The 14,457-nt window shown below is 42.2% G+C and overlaps 2 protein-coding genes across 2 annotated transcripts in view; one reads left to right on the forward strand and one right to left on the reverse strand.

Moving 5' to 3' along the window:
* Nucleotides 1-5,804, forward strand: part of EML6 (EMAP like 6) — a 273,438-nt gene extending 267,634 nt beyond the window's left edge. Inside the window, exons 38-41 of the mRNA XM_077772351.1 lie at nucleotides 64-167; nucleotides 1,120-1,273; nucleotides 1,664-1,764; nucleotides 3,917-5,804. Of these exons, the coding sequence (XP_077628477.1) occupies nucleotides 64-167; nucleotides 1,120-1,273; nucleotides 1,664-1,764; nucleotides 3,917-3,941 (384 nt within the window). The 3' untranslated portion in view covers nucleotides 3,942-5,804. The remainder of the gene's footprint in view (nucleotides 1-63; nucleotides 168-1,119; nucleotides 1,274-1,663; nucleotides 1,765-3,916) is intronic.
* Nucleotides 5,805-5,999: 195 nt separating this feature from the next.
* The window catches only part of RTN4 (reticulon 4), a 71,465-nt gene continuing 63,007 nt past the window's right edge, over nucleotides 6,000-14,457 (reverse strand). Inside the window, exons 6-9 of the mRNA XM_077772385.1 lie at nucleotides 8,313-8,382; nucleotides 7,636-7,682; nucleotides 7,369-7,427; nucleotides 6,000-6,998 (exon numbers count right to left, since the gene is read on the reverse strand). Coding sequence (XP_077628511.1) covers nucleotides 6,956-6,998; nucleotides 7,369-7,427; nucleotides 7,636-7,682; nucleotides 8,313-8,382 — 219 coding nt within the window. The 3' untranslated portion in view covers nucleotides 6,000-6,955. The remainder of the gene's footprint in view (nucleotides 6,999-7,368; nucleotides 7,428-7,635; nucleotides 7,683-8,312; nucleotides 8,383-14,457) is intronic.

Raw genomic sequence — 14,457 nt, forward strand, 5'->3', positions numbered from 1 at the left:
TAAGGGGAGCCCTTCGGACTGGGGAGAAAGCTGACGGACATGGTTGCCTCCTTCTCCCTGCAGGTGTCAACAGGAGCCTACAAGCGCCAGGTCCACGAGGTGCCCCTGGGGAAGCAGGTCACTGAAGCCGTGGCCATTGAGAAGATCACCTGGGCCTCCTGGACAAGGTGACTAGAGGAAAATGCTTCTTTTTTTTCATGTTTGTTTATTTATTTATTTATTTATTTATTTATTTATTTATTTATTTATTTTTACAANATGTTTATTTTTGAGAAAAAGCAAGCGTGTGAGTAGGGGAGGGGCAGAGAAAGACAGAGAATCTGAAGCAGGCTCCAGGCTCTGAGCTGTCAGTACAAGAGCCCAACACAGGGCTCAAACCCACAAACTGTGAGATCATGACCTGAGCCAAAGTCAGATGCTTAACCATCAGAGCCACCCAGGCGCCCCTGGAGGAAAACACTTCTTAAGGAAAAGATCACAAGGAAGTTTCTGATGCCAGACTCAGCCTCCAAGCTTGTATGTGGCCCGGCTGTAAAAAACCTCGGAGACAGAGTTGTCTCGTCTTTGAGGGCTGGGGGCAGAAGGTTCTTGGAGCTGAGCTTATGAAATGCAAAGCCCTTCCTTCTGTGTAATCCCTCTGTCCTGCATCCGCGAGCTCATCCAGCAAATTCAAGCTCATCCAGCACGTTCAAAGGGAAGTTACCTCCCAGCTCTTGGCTCAGCCCTGGCGCCCTGCAGTGGAGGCCTCCAGTCACCAGGAGGGACGGGAGGGGCGGCACTGCCACTTAGCAGGATAAGGAACAGTGGCTTGCCAGTTCAAGGGAAGGGACACCACCAAGCTGTGAGCTTGAAGGTGCCCAAGCATACACACATCTAGGACTTGGAGGAGGAAAAGAATCAAAGATGGAGGTAATTTTTCTTTTGGGGTGTAAGGAACGGGGGCAGAGCAGAACAGTAGGAGCTGGGGTCAGTGCACAGAGGGGCAGGGGACAGAAGAGCCACATGCTCATAGCCAGTGATGCAAAATAGCCCTCTCTCCCTCTTTTCCCTGGGAGGGGACGCCTGACTACAGGAAGCCTTCCCATGCATCTTCTCTGATACCTCTTCTTACTCAAACAGCATTCTGGGAGACGAAGTCATTGGCATCTGGCCACGAAATGCAGACAAGGCTGATGTCAACTGCGCATGTGTGACCCATGCTGGCCTCAACATTGTCACAGGAGATGACTTTGGGCTGGTGAAGCTCTTTGATTTTCCATGCACAGAAAAATTTGTGAGTCTTCCTCAGAGAAACTCCCTGCACTGCCTCCAGGCTCTTTTCTGTAGTCTGCAGGAGACAGTGGCCATATCTGGATGGCCACCTAGAATCTAGAACAAGAGGAATCTTGTTCCAGCCCTGTGGAGATCTGGGGACACCTAACCTTTTCCTCTCCCTTTGGAGGGGATAAGGGATAAGGAGGTTGGGGGGGTACAAATTGGCCACCCCAGGCAAGAATGAGACAGGAAAACCAGTCAATGAAAGACTGGCTAACAGAAATGTCCAGACCAAATGGGAATCCCAGGAGTGAAGGATTCTGGGATGTGGAGCTTTGAGTCCTGGAAGTGGTCTGTGGTTGCTGGGAGGAGCAGGGTCTCAGCCGTCTCCATTCACTTTTGTTCACAGGCCAAACATAAGCGTTACTTTGGCCACTCAGCTCACGTGACGAACATCCGTTTCTCTCATGATGACAAGTATGTGGTCAGCACTGGAGGGGACGACTGCAGGTATGAACCTGACTGACCTGCTGTGGTGTCCCGGCCCCCATATCAGGTGTCCTGTGGGACACAGGGAGGGGCTGACATCATAGCGACAACAAGGACTTGTCAAGTATGGTCTTTAGTCTCCGGTGACTCTGAACCCAGATCCTGAAGGGCCCGTGTCCCCACTAGAGCTGTCCTGGGATTGTTAAGAGGAGGGCAGGATTCCTCCTCTGAGCACTGCTGGGTGGCCGGACAGGTGGGTAAGGGAAATGGCCTTGATCCACAGGTCTTTTTACTCATAACTTCCAACTCATCACCAGAGTTCTTAAGATGAGTGATTAGGGGCGCCTGGGTGACTCAGTTGAGCCTCGTTAAATGTCCAACTACAGATTCTGCCTCAGGTCATGATCTTACACGTTGTGAGATCAAGCCCCCGTTGGGTTACATGCTGAGCGTGGGGCCTACTTAAGATTCTCTCACTCCCTCTGCCCCTCCCCTGATCATGGACACTCGCATGTGCTCTCAAAAAAATTTTAAAAAAAATTAAGCCTCAGTCCCCATGAGACGCAATAAGGGTGTTACCCGATTTTACATGAGCTCAGGTGAGAAGTGAAGCCATTTGGCCCAGTGCTAGTCAGTAGCAGGAGATCCTCAGCCAGCCATTTGGACTGGGCTGCTTTTAACCTTAACTGCTGCTGAGTGTTAAACAGGCGCATGTTCCGTGTGTGGTGTGCCTGCCCTTCCGGTGATTCGGAAGGACCCCTACCAGCCTGCTCCAGAGATGGCCTCAGCCTCTTCAGCAATTCCAAGGCCACTTCCTCCCTCCAAGGGCATTCCTTATTTGAATTGTGGAGAAACAGGACAAGGTCATTCCGAAATCTCTCATTCTCCACCTCTAATGCAGTTGAAGGGCTTTATTGCAACATGAATATCGGTTTCTATTCAGCCCAACCAAAACTTGGGGGGGGGGGGGTGGATAAGGAAGTGTAGCAATCTGAATATATATTTATTTTTGAGGTTTGTCTATTATTTATTTATTTAGAGAGGGAGAGAAAGAGCATGGAAGGGACAAAGAGGAGAGGGGGGAGAGTGGGAGAGAATCCCAAGCAGACCCCGTCCACAATGTCAGCGCAGAGCAATCTGAGGTGGAGCTCGAACTCACGAGCTGGAAGTTCATGACCTGAGCCAAAATCAAAGAGTCAGGCCCTTAACTGAGCCACCCAGGTGCCCCCAGATATTTTTAGTGGTCTGAGAGAGGTTGTGGAAAAGGCGCCTGCAGAGAATGTCAACCCACTTCCTATCCAAACGCACAATGTAGAAAATGGCCCAAGATGCTGAGAGCCTGCGGGAGAGCACGAGCTCGTCTGCTGTGCCAGCAGCGGCTGGCGCTTAGAGGCCTGGAGATAACACTGCCAGCAGCCCCCTGTGGAGTGGAAACACCCATTGAAAGCAGCACCCGCCAGACTGTGAACAAGCTGGCAGCAAGTGACATAAGTGAAGTGGGATCTGAGGTGACTTTTGATTACGATAAAAGGCTTAGAAGTAACCTTTAAAATGCAGGGTCCTGGGCCTTTATAGTCCTGGGAGCATATTCTGACCCCTGGCTCTATGTTGAACACTAGAAAGGGTTCTCCTGCTCAAGTGGAGTTGATAAAACCTTTTCAGTAGCAACAGGAGAGAGAGTGTGAAGTCAAATTGCCAAAAGCCCTTACATTCAGCACCTCGGGCTGCTGAGAGAGCCAGACAAAACAGAAAGCAGAGCTTTTTAAAAAAGCAATAGATCTTTATTAGTTTTTAATATTTATTTGTGAGAGAGAGAGAGAGAGAGAGAGCGCGTGAGTGAGCACAAGTAGGGAAGGGGCAGAGATTCGAAGCAGTCTCCAGGCTCTGAGCTGTCAGCACAGAGCCCAATACGGAGCCTGAACCCACGAACCGTGAGATCATGACCTGAGCCAAAGTCGGACGCTTGACTGACTGAGCCACCCAGGTGCCCATGAAAAACAAGCACTAGATCTTTAATTGGTGGCAAGATCCCCGGCTTGCCTTTAGAAGTTGAAATGTCCAGTGCGCGTCACCGGAGCCGCACTCGGGGGCACTTGGTAAGATTGTTTTTTTGTCACTTGACAAAATTAGGATGCCCGGCCATGCACGGTGACTGTCCGATCTGCCTTTTCAGTGTGTTTGTGTGGCGATGTCTGTGAGTGCCGGAACCCTCTTTACTGCTGCTGCTGCTACGCCCAGCTACCGCAGGGGCAGGGACGGGCCCCTGGTCGCCACCAGCTGCTGGGAAAGGCCTACGCTGCGGGCCGCACAGGTTCCAAGTGCTAGTGAAGTGGGGTGACTGCTCCCAGACTCTGGAATCTCCAAAACTGTGATGCCAAGAAGGTCAGTTCTAAAATGTGGAGAGTGCTCGCCTCTGTTCCTGAGACTGTACTCACCACACTGACAAAAGACCCTGCTGACGTAGCCCACCGACAAAATTTAAAGCCTCAGTTACCCTGACCAATATGTAGCTTTTAATTTGCATCAAAACTTTTACAAAAGATGTTTTGCTATTATGTTTCTATATACTTTAAAAAAATGTTCATTTTTACAAATGAGTTGAACAGGATAGCTTAATTTAGATGCGCCGAAGCACTAGGAATACGGACAGCCTCAGTTCTCCACATTAAGCTTTCAAAACCAAATGAGCCATGTACAAACAAGTTGAGAAACTTAATTTTTTAATGTTTCATTTGCAGAGTTTTATATCCATTAAGTGCCTTTGAAAGTCTCCAGTTGTGTGGGCTGCTGTCTCACCTCCCACAAATTATCTCCTTTCTACATATGGTGCTAAAACTTCAAAACTGAGGAGGGCTACAGGACCCTTAACAGATTCCTGGTCTGTCACCCCATGTCATGTGTTTTTGTCACGGCTTCCTAAATGGAAGACATCAGTTACCTGCTTGGGAAGTAGTGGCAGGTGAGCAGCAAAGAGAATTAAATTCAGGAGGGAGTGGGTAGAAATGGGCTTTCACTGTTTAGTGCCAAACTTACAAAATCCAAAACAGAAGTTAAAGAAACCTCTACTGCAAAATAGGAAAGGGAAAGAAAACAAAAGCTCAAGTGGGCCTAGGGTGAATGAACTCTTAATCCTAAAATGGTAATAAACGGCAGTGACCCGAGGCCGACCTGGGTCTGCCACCCCTGAGTGGGGCTGACTTGACCCCACGATTTGTTCAGGTGAACTGATCTAGGTCAAGTCCCCATAAAAAGAAAAAAATCTTGGGAGAACAAATTCTAAGCCCAAGCAATACTTGATAAGATTATTCAAACAACAACAGGCTGGCTTAGAGTGCCTCAGAGCTGGCTGGCTGACAGAATGTGACCTGGACAGTATTAACCAGAAGACATCCCTGACCCGCCTCACTCCTCCTTCCCACTGGGCTCACCCGCTAACTCCAGGAGGGGCTGACAGCACACAGCACGAGGAGGCTGGTGAGGGCCTGGGGATCCTGAGCACACACGCACCCGTCAGTCCTTCCCATCAGTGAACCAAAATTCTGGGTCTTGAGTTACTTGCCAGTCACAGTTGTTTAGCAAAAGGTGAAATGAAGCATTTTCAATTAAATAGATGATTAATAACATTTACCCCAGAAGTGCTTCAGCATTCTAAATGGATTAGATCACCCATGAAGCTATTTTTATATGCCAAGTTATGAATGCCTTACATTAATCCCCTCTGATAGGCCGTCAGGTCCCCAGTTAGTTAGAGCCCCTGTGCAGTCCTGATTCTGTTTTCTGTAACCATGTAACTGGTGATGCTGAGTGATGACCACGTCTGCCTATACTGTACCACCGACCTTTCGTAATAATCAGATCTTGCATTGAAATAACCATGTGGAAGAATAAATTGATCAATGAGGAGATGTACAACTATATTTAAAGAGCAATAGTGTCTGTGTCAAGAGAACTTCTTAAATCTTATTTATTTGTAAACATTTCTATGGTATGATTTTATGTATGTTCATAAATCCTGCACTGTGTTCTATATGTTAAAATATTGGTGCATGAATTTATTTTCAATTAGCAAAGTATAAAAAATACATAATTTGAAAACAAACATTTTCGTATGTGTCAAATAACTTCGATTACGTAAACACAGCTGCACTATGCACTGGAAAGCTTTCTACGAGTACAAGCTACCGCTCACTAGTTGAAGCAAAGTCTACTGTGTGTATAATAATCTGGTGTAGTTTCACGGAGCCAAATACCAAACATATTTTGTCTATAAGCTTTATTGATACTTTGCTTTTACAGTTCACAATGCATTCCACAGATTCAGTACAGCTTAAACCACAAATGTATAAATCTTCATTTCATAATTTTTTGCATAACAAGGTTTGATATTTGCAAACAACGTTTTTGGAAGCATTAGATTCAGTCCATAGATTCAGAGTCTGTGACAAAATGAACTACAGTAAGTCTGTGCAATGAAGTTGTTTATGCTGAGGAGTTCTATGTGCATGGCATCGTTTCATGTTGAAAACAGATGGTAGTGCTCTTAGAAATAGATTTTCTTTTTCTAGCTTATGTGCTTTGGAACTACACACGTATAACCAATGACTCTCTGAAATATCAAGCACTGTGGGGTAGCCGGAAGGTAAAGGTCTAAGCTTTGTGAAACACTATATATAGATATATATATAATCTATATTTACTTATATTGGCAATTAATATAACAGTAAAATTCACAATACACCTAGAACATACCAGAAAGGCAAGCTTTTCACTCCTGCTTTCGTGGTATGATCTCATCTAAACATTTCATTTCAGAAAATCTGCATCAATCTACACAGACCATACACAGTGCACAAACTGTGAAAAGGATTATTTTTTTTCAGCTTCACTTTCTCTGCAATTCCCAAAAAACAGCAAGACTACCTGCAACAAAGTGTAATATACAGCTTTCTCAGATCTTTTTTTATTCACCAGTGCCTCGTATCGGAAAAACAAATATGATTACGGTTTAAATCCATACGTAGCAGCTTACAATACTTAAGATGATGAACACATGGCAGTCAAGACAGGTAATTTTCCTCAGACACCGCATCGCTAAAAATAAAGATCTGTGAAACTGCAATGTCAAGGTTTCCTTCTTCCCTGACCCTCCCCCATGTAATCAAATGAATATCCCCTTTTAAAGATAAACTATTGTTAATGATCTCTGGCTTTTTCATTCAGCCTTGCGCTTCAATCCAGGGATTTTCGCTTGGATTCTACAAATGAAAAGGGTGGAACAAAAGGTCAATGTAAATATTTTAAATGTTAAGTGTTTTAAAACCCTAACCTTCAAGAACTACTTGTGTTATTGCTCTGCTTGTACCAAAAATGAAATCCTAAGGCTGTCACACTACAAGCTGTAACAAGGCCACCTTGCCTCATGAATAAGGGTCAACAAAGCCTTAAATACAACAAACATAGAAATCAGTGATTCCAAATGTAGAGAAAAATCTCATGGCAATACTGTCGCACTTTTTAAGTGTGATTGAGATTTGCTACCCGTTACGCCTATAAGACGAAAATATATTTTGTTCTCAAAGTCCAGTGCACATTGTCTTTAGTAAAAGAGAAAAAAAGAGTACTTACTTCGCCATAGCGTCTTTAACATTCTTGTTTGCAAGTCCTAGATAATGATCTATCTGCGCCTACAAGAGAGGTATAAAGGAGTTACTAGAAAACTAACATTGCTAGAGTCTTATTAACCATTACTATGTTCCGGCAAATTAAGGGCTTAATAAAGGCTTAAGAAACCATATTTTTCATATTTATAAGGCTATGGAAACTGGCACTAATATGTCTGTTTGAGGTGAAACAGTGAGATTTGCATCCTGAAACTGACATTTAAGAAATTACCTGATGCCGTTCATAAATAACAGGAACGCTGAAGAGTGAAATCAGGGCTGAAAAAGGAAACACACAGCCTTTAACACAGACTGAGATGGTTTAGGGAACAAACACCGAAAACAGTAAACTCTGAAGAGAGTTAGCCAGTGCTCCTTATGGATGGATGAACACACAAGGGTCTCNGGAACTGTCCCTAGCTTAAAATCACGTCACACAGACCTTTTTAAAATACAGGCATCCCAGGTTAGTGTGACTTAGGACTGCCCCGTCAGATAAGGCCAGCCCGCATCTGGTTTATCACTACTAACAGGAGCATTCTTCAGGAACTGAAGTAGCAATTCAATAAATAATGTCAGTATCAGCAATTTATTTAAGGAGATCACAACCTCAAATATATATCCTGTCTTCCGCACAACATAAGAATTTTCTCCACTAAAATGTCTCTTGGGGCACCTGGGTGGCTCAGTCAGTTCAAGTGTCCAACTTCGGCTCAGGTCATGATCTCACAGCTTGTGAGTTTGAGCCCTACACTGAGTGCTGACAGCTCAGAGACTGCTTCAGATCTGTCTCCCACTCTCTCACCCCCAAAATAAAGATTTTTTTAAAAAATCCTTTAAAATGTCTCTAAGCTCCTGCACACAATCATCTTTTATTGTACAGTTTTTCATTCAATTTTGTAGACTTACCCAAAATCAGTAGTGTCAGACCATTGAACAAGGCACCAACATAGGTAAATACCCACATCAACACTGCAAACTGTAGGAAAATAACATTAGCTTATTAAAAACACAATTCACACAAAGTTGAAGCTTTCAAATAAAAGCATCCCATCTAAATGCCAACCTACTAGAGACATAATTGTTGGACACTTGGTACATATGGACATTTCACCTCGAAATCATCAGACTCAAATCAAAATTTCAGATCCTAATTAAAATAGATTTGATTCATTTTGTCTGGACTACGCTACCAAGTAGTTGATTCAATTTTTGTTGAGATCAGAAAATATGCCAAAGGTAAACCCTCCTCCTTCAACTCAAGTAGCATTTTGCTTTCACATGGGAAGCCTGAAAAGGGATGAGAATTTGCTATTAAACCTGATTTTAAAGCACAAACAAGTACTTCAAGATCCACATGAGCTGAATAATTCAGACATTAAGATCTCAGACATCTGGATAAGTAACAATGAGGCAGGAGAACTTATGAGCGAGAACGGGTTTCAGGTACCAAAATCACCACCTCTAGCATTTTATAAAGGAACACAAGCATTGGCTGCTGAGTGATACGTGTTTAAACAGCCAGAGTTAACCCTGGGGATAAGGATGCCTCAAACTTGTATATCTGTTAATAAAACTATTAGTATTCTTTTGGTCACTGCTTTATTTATTTAACAAACACCAATATAGTCTTTACTGTATTAGTGCCAGGCACAGTTTAAAATGCTTTACAAACATCAACTCATTTATTCCTCTTAACAACTTGATGAGGCGGGTGCTATTATTACCACAGCAGATGCAGATAACTCAAGAATAGAGAGGTTTAATACCTTGCTCAGGGTCAGATTTCACTGTCCCCTTTACGGGTGGGGGACTACAGAGAACTAACTAAATTTTCCTACTTCAGAACTCATGGTCTTAAAATCTAGGTGTTTGTTTTTTTAATCATCAAATAAAACAGTTCAGGAAAGGCTTTTCTAAAAAGGGATTTCATTTTGAGAAGTCCTTTATTTCCTCTTCATACTTTATAGATGAAAGTCTGAACAAGAGGATTTCAGAGTTTCCTTCCTATTCTAAAATTTGGTGATGTCGTATAGTATGGACTCAATGACACGTTAGAAGCAGTTCTTGGAAGACTTAAAAACACAAAGTCAGTCTGGAGTTTATTATTAATCAGTCATCCCTTTGCTTTCTGTTAAAAGCCTTCATGTGTCTGGCATTAGCTCTGCCCTAGTCAGTAGGTAGCACAGCATGATGCCACCGTCTACAGTGATGAGTTAGGGTCATAAAACACAGTATAAGAGAAACAGGGGGAGGGGCCAGCCGTCCATCTCCTAGAACAGGGATCAGCACACCTTTCCTTTTAAGTAATAAGCATGTTTGCTTTTACAAAGGGGAGGGTTTGCTTTTTATAGGGGGTCTTTCACATACTCATCGAATGCGGTCTCCGAATATTTTTGGAATATTAATTATCCTTTAAAAAACATAAAAACCATTCTTAGCTCTCAGGCTATATCAAAACCCGCCATGGGCCAGACAGTAGTTTGCAGACTCAGAACTAAAGCAGATCTTCCTCCAGATATTCATTCATTCAACAAAATCTGATCGCCTCCTAGGAGCTGAGTACCACGCAGTAATCAAGGTGTTGAAACGCACATTTACTGCAAGTTAGGAACACAGTTTGGATTCCTCCATCAACTTCAGTTCTACAAACAGCAACACTCTTGTTACCCCTACAACTGAATTTAATGTTCAAGTAACCATACGTCAAGCATTCTTGATACCTGCCAACTGAAAATCAAAAATTAAATGCTGCCCCGGTCTTAGCAAGTGCCATGGCAAGAAAAGTCTGCAGCAATGACTCCAGTTAGCAAGGCTTTTTCCATACAGACTCCTACTGCAGAAGCTAATTTTAATTTCTGCACTTAAGCAAGGTTGCTACAGAACATTTTCATGTTTTCATCCATCACTATCCCCAAGTCTAAAAGGGAAAAGCATCAATCTTCCACATTTTAGAAGAAACTGCTTTAGCAGTAAGGACACCTTTGTCATAAAGTAATTCAGATACACACACAAGCTAAAAATAAGTCCTAATTTGGTCATTAAGTCACCCACAAGGCTGCACTCCCAACTCCACAAGGAGAGAAGCCCAACACTTCACACCTAGGCTACCTAAGGGACTCAAATGTCATTGGACTTGCTTCTTGCGGGACACTCTTCCTAAAAGCCACATTACCCAAAGGCAAAGAAAAGAAGAGAGAACTTAATGTCTGTGGGACCAGACAGGTGACCGAAAGGCACGAAGAAGCCGGGCTAAGGACTGAGGCCAACAGACATACGTACACATTCTCTCAAGGAGGCACGTACAACCCGGCTCAACAGAAAGTTGCTGTGCACGTACGTCAGGGCAATGTTGCCCAAATTTCCCATTTTAAGAGAGAAACCAGAAATTCATTTTTATGTATCGCAGAATTGTTAAATATTGCAAGTAAGTTTGGAGAAAAATTTGAACCTCAGGGACTCCAAACAAAAAGGCTAAGTAAGGTTTTCTAGAGAATACATCATCTGAAGAGAAAGGAATAGTAGTTAAGGACATGCATCCAGCAATTGCACAATTACTGGAACTGTTATATAATGAAAGCAACTAACATTTTTTTTCTGCAAATAGGTCAGTTAGTCTCATCATCATGCCAAAAGTTAAGTGCTATTATAATCACCACACAAGAGCATACCAAGACAAAGAACAATGAAGTTAAGTTGCCAGACCAGAGGTCACAGTGATCTAAGGTTTATCTGATTCCAGAATCTATTTGCTGTGCTACACTGTAAAATCACCTACAGAGGAAACACTATTAATGGAAATTTCTCACAAATGTGCATAATCTGCTGTCATAAAGGGGCAGAGAACAAGTCCATAAATACTTTAAAGACACAAAGAGGCGGCACCAGGTTGGCTCAGATGGTTGGGTGTCTGTTTCGGCTCAGGTCATGATCTCACAGTTCGTAAGTTCGAGCCCCGTGTCAGGCTCCATATTGGTAGTGTGGAGCCTGCTTGGGATTCTCTCTCTCCCCTCCTCTCTCTCTGTCCCTCCCTCACTTGCTCACGCTCCCTCTCTCCCTCCCTCCCTCTCCCTCTCTCAAAGAAACAAACAGGCAAGTTACATTTTGGACTTACAAAGTCTATGATATTCCATGGCAACTACTTTGCGACATTATAGCTAATGCATATTAACATATAAATCAAAGATAATCTCTCTTTGGGCAGTAATGAGAGGAGAGGAAAGAGGATCAAAGTATAATGAAGGTCTAAGAAATACTTACTCAAAGAGGGCAAGGGCCATGTCTTGTTGGCCTTTTGTTCAGGGGAATGGGGGATTAAATTTAACTGTGCATCAAATACCTCCTTTCAAAGTTCTGCAGATTTTTATCGCATGATGTCTCAACAACTGGGGAGTGGGTAGGCAACATTTTTAGGAAAAATGGAAGAAGGAAGCATAACCGAATTTCAGAATCACTTTGGTAATTCTGACATTTTCAAACTTTTTCTGCAGTTTTAAACTCAGAATTGACTTTTTTTTTTTTTTTTTTTTTTTACATCTTCAGCCCCATTCACTGGTATCACTCTGATTGCCTACATTTTCCCTAGCCCATTTCCCTTCTAATTTTTCTATGGGCCAGAGAAAGCAGAAACTTTCTCTGTCAAAATGTGTAAATAACTACATAAGAGTCAGAGGACTAAATTTTAAATTTCTTTTAAGTCAGCTATTTCTGGAGTGCAGACCTTTTTTGGCTCACTTTCAGATTTAATATTCTGGATCATTATGAATGCCTGATGTTCAGGCAACTATAGCTAGAAATTTTCTTACAGTTTTAACATATATTTTCACTGAAAGTCACAGAACTATTGTCATACAGAATCTAGTCTTTATCACCCAAAGCTTATTACAGAAGGAACCTTTGCCTTATTCTTGGTATCTGGTAAATAACATTATTAGATTTTTTTTCTTGAGATTTGAGGTTTCAAAAGGCAGGATCTCTCTAATGAAACTCGAAAGCTGCACCCAGTGGGGACAGTCACATACCCTTCTTTTACAACAGGCTTGGTGGGGAGCGGCAGGAAGGAGTGGGCGAAAAACAATAGCCTGTTTTTTTGAATGCCACAACTTTTGAAAACGGTGGTTCTCCAGGCAGTATCCCCAGAAAAGTTAAATCACAGTTTTAGGAGCAGGGACTCCCCACTGCCCCCTCCCAGTTCCTGGTTACCAGTAAATATAGCTCCCCAGGTGGTTCCGCTGTGCAGCCAAGACTGAGAACCACTGTTTTAGAATGAACCCAATCAAAGATCCTGTACATATAACAGCACTCACAGAAACAGAATTAAACCTTAACTAGGTGGTCTAAATATGTTCAACTACTTTATACATGCTTTCTGGTAGTCATGGATATTATTTAAAACAAAGTTAACAACTACACTGGGTTAAATAAAATTATCCTGCTCTTTCTGACTCCTCACAGACTAAGGAAGTACACTAGACTCTCTAAGAAAAGGCTATATACACAGCTCTTGCTACTTCATTTTACTAGAGAACATTCCTCCTTTGTTTTCCTTTCTCCTCCCCCCACCTGATGTCTGGCACTCAATGGAACAAACCCACGTTAAGGAATATAACCTTTAAAACCAATCCTGAGGGTTGGACAAAACATTTGGCTGAGGTGTAAAACTAATGTTTCAAACTGACATTTGAAATAAGTTCTACTAAATGGATTTAGAAATACTTCGTTAGTGATCCTGTTATAATCTCCGACTAGAATTAATCCTTTGGGAACTATATTGTTGTTCCATCTGTGGACACGTGAGATCTTCTCTAGGACTCAAAAGCTTGAGGTTCATTGCAAAGGAGCAAAACAAATGGAACTACTGCACAAGAATTTAAAAAGGAGAAATCTGCAAAAACATGTCTATTTGTATCCGTCCACGTCAACCGACAAAAGGAGTCTTAGGCCGGGAACAAAGATAACCACCATCTCACATCAGGTCTTTTTCAACAGGCCTGATTCCTCATGAACCTGGGGAGTTTTGTTTTTAATCACGTTTGAAAGAATAGGCTCCCCTCTCTCCCTGTCCAAAAAAAAACAACCCAGCAATGAGTAAGGAGACAAAAAAGCTTCACATGCTAAGAATAGTGGCTCTGAATTTTTCTAAGGAAGAAAGAAGGTTTCAAATAGATGTAATGGTAATTGTGACCCAGAATCTAGAAATGTAGATTACATAAATCTGAGGGCACCAAATTTATCAAGGCAGTGAGTTACATAGAAAAACCTCTTTCAAATTTTTGTTTGAAAGCTATTATTTTAAATATGCCACAGAGCTTGATACCATGTGTTATTTTCTATATTTAAGAACGTATCAATGATACACTGCATTTTCTTGAATTTAGGGTGGTATCATTTTCCTAATGACGAATCATAGAAAATCAAAGCAATTCCAATTAGAAGCTGGTTCCTAGAAGTTTTTTTTTTTTTATTTGTTTATTTTTGAGAAAGAGAGAGAGAGAGAAAGTATGCATGCAAGCAAGGCAAGAGCAGAGAGAGAAAGACAGAGGATCCAAAGTGGGGTCTTTGCTGACACCCAATGCAGGGCTTGAACTCAAGAAGCGTCAGATCATGACCTGAGCTGAAGTCAGATGCTTAACCGACTGAGCCACCCAGGTGCCCCCCGGTACTTCCAAGTTTTTAAAAATTCAGTATTATTTAACAAATTCACCTGGAAACTGGAGATACCAGGCCTATTTATTAGCAAACTTTCAAAACACTGAAAATCTAAACATAGGAAATAAAATGAATCAGTCTAATAGACCCAACAGATTTCTCCTTTATACTGAAAAAGTTAAAAAAAAAAAAAAAATGAAAACTGAGTGCTTTAGGGAGAGAGAATGGGGCTCTCTACTGGCTGTTGCAGCTAAAAGGCAAGGAGTAATGTAAGGAAAATCATTTTTTAAAAAAAAAAAAAAAAAAAGGAAACACTATATATACACAAAAACTGTAGGGACTTAAGAGTGATAAATGCTGAAGGAACTACCTATAGAAAAGAAATACTAGTATTTTTTATAAAGAG

This window comes from Crocuta crocuta, unplaced genomic scaffold (assembly GCF_008692635.1).
Source record: "Crocuta crocuta isolate KB4526 unplaced genomic scaffold, BGI_CrCroc_1.0 scaffold830, whole genome shotgun sequence".
Classification (NCBI taxonomy): Eukaryota; Metazoa; Chordata; class Mammalia; order Carnivora; family Hyaenidae; genus Crocuta; species Crocuta crocuta.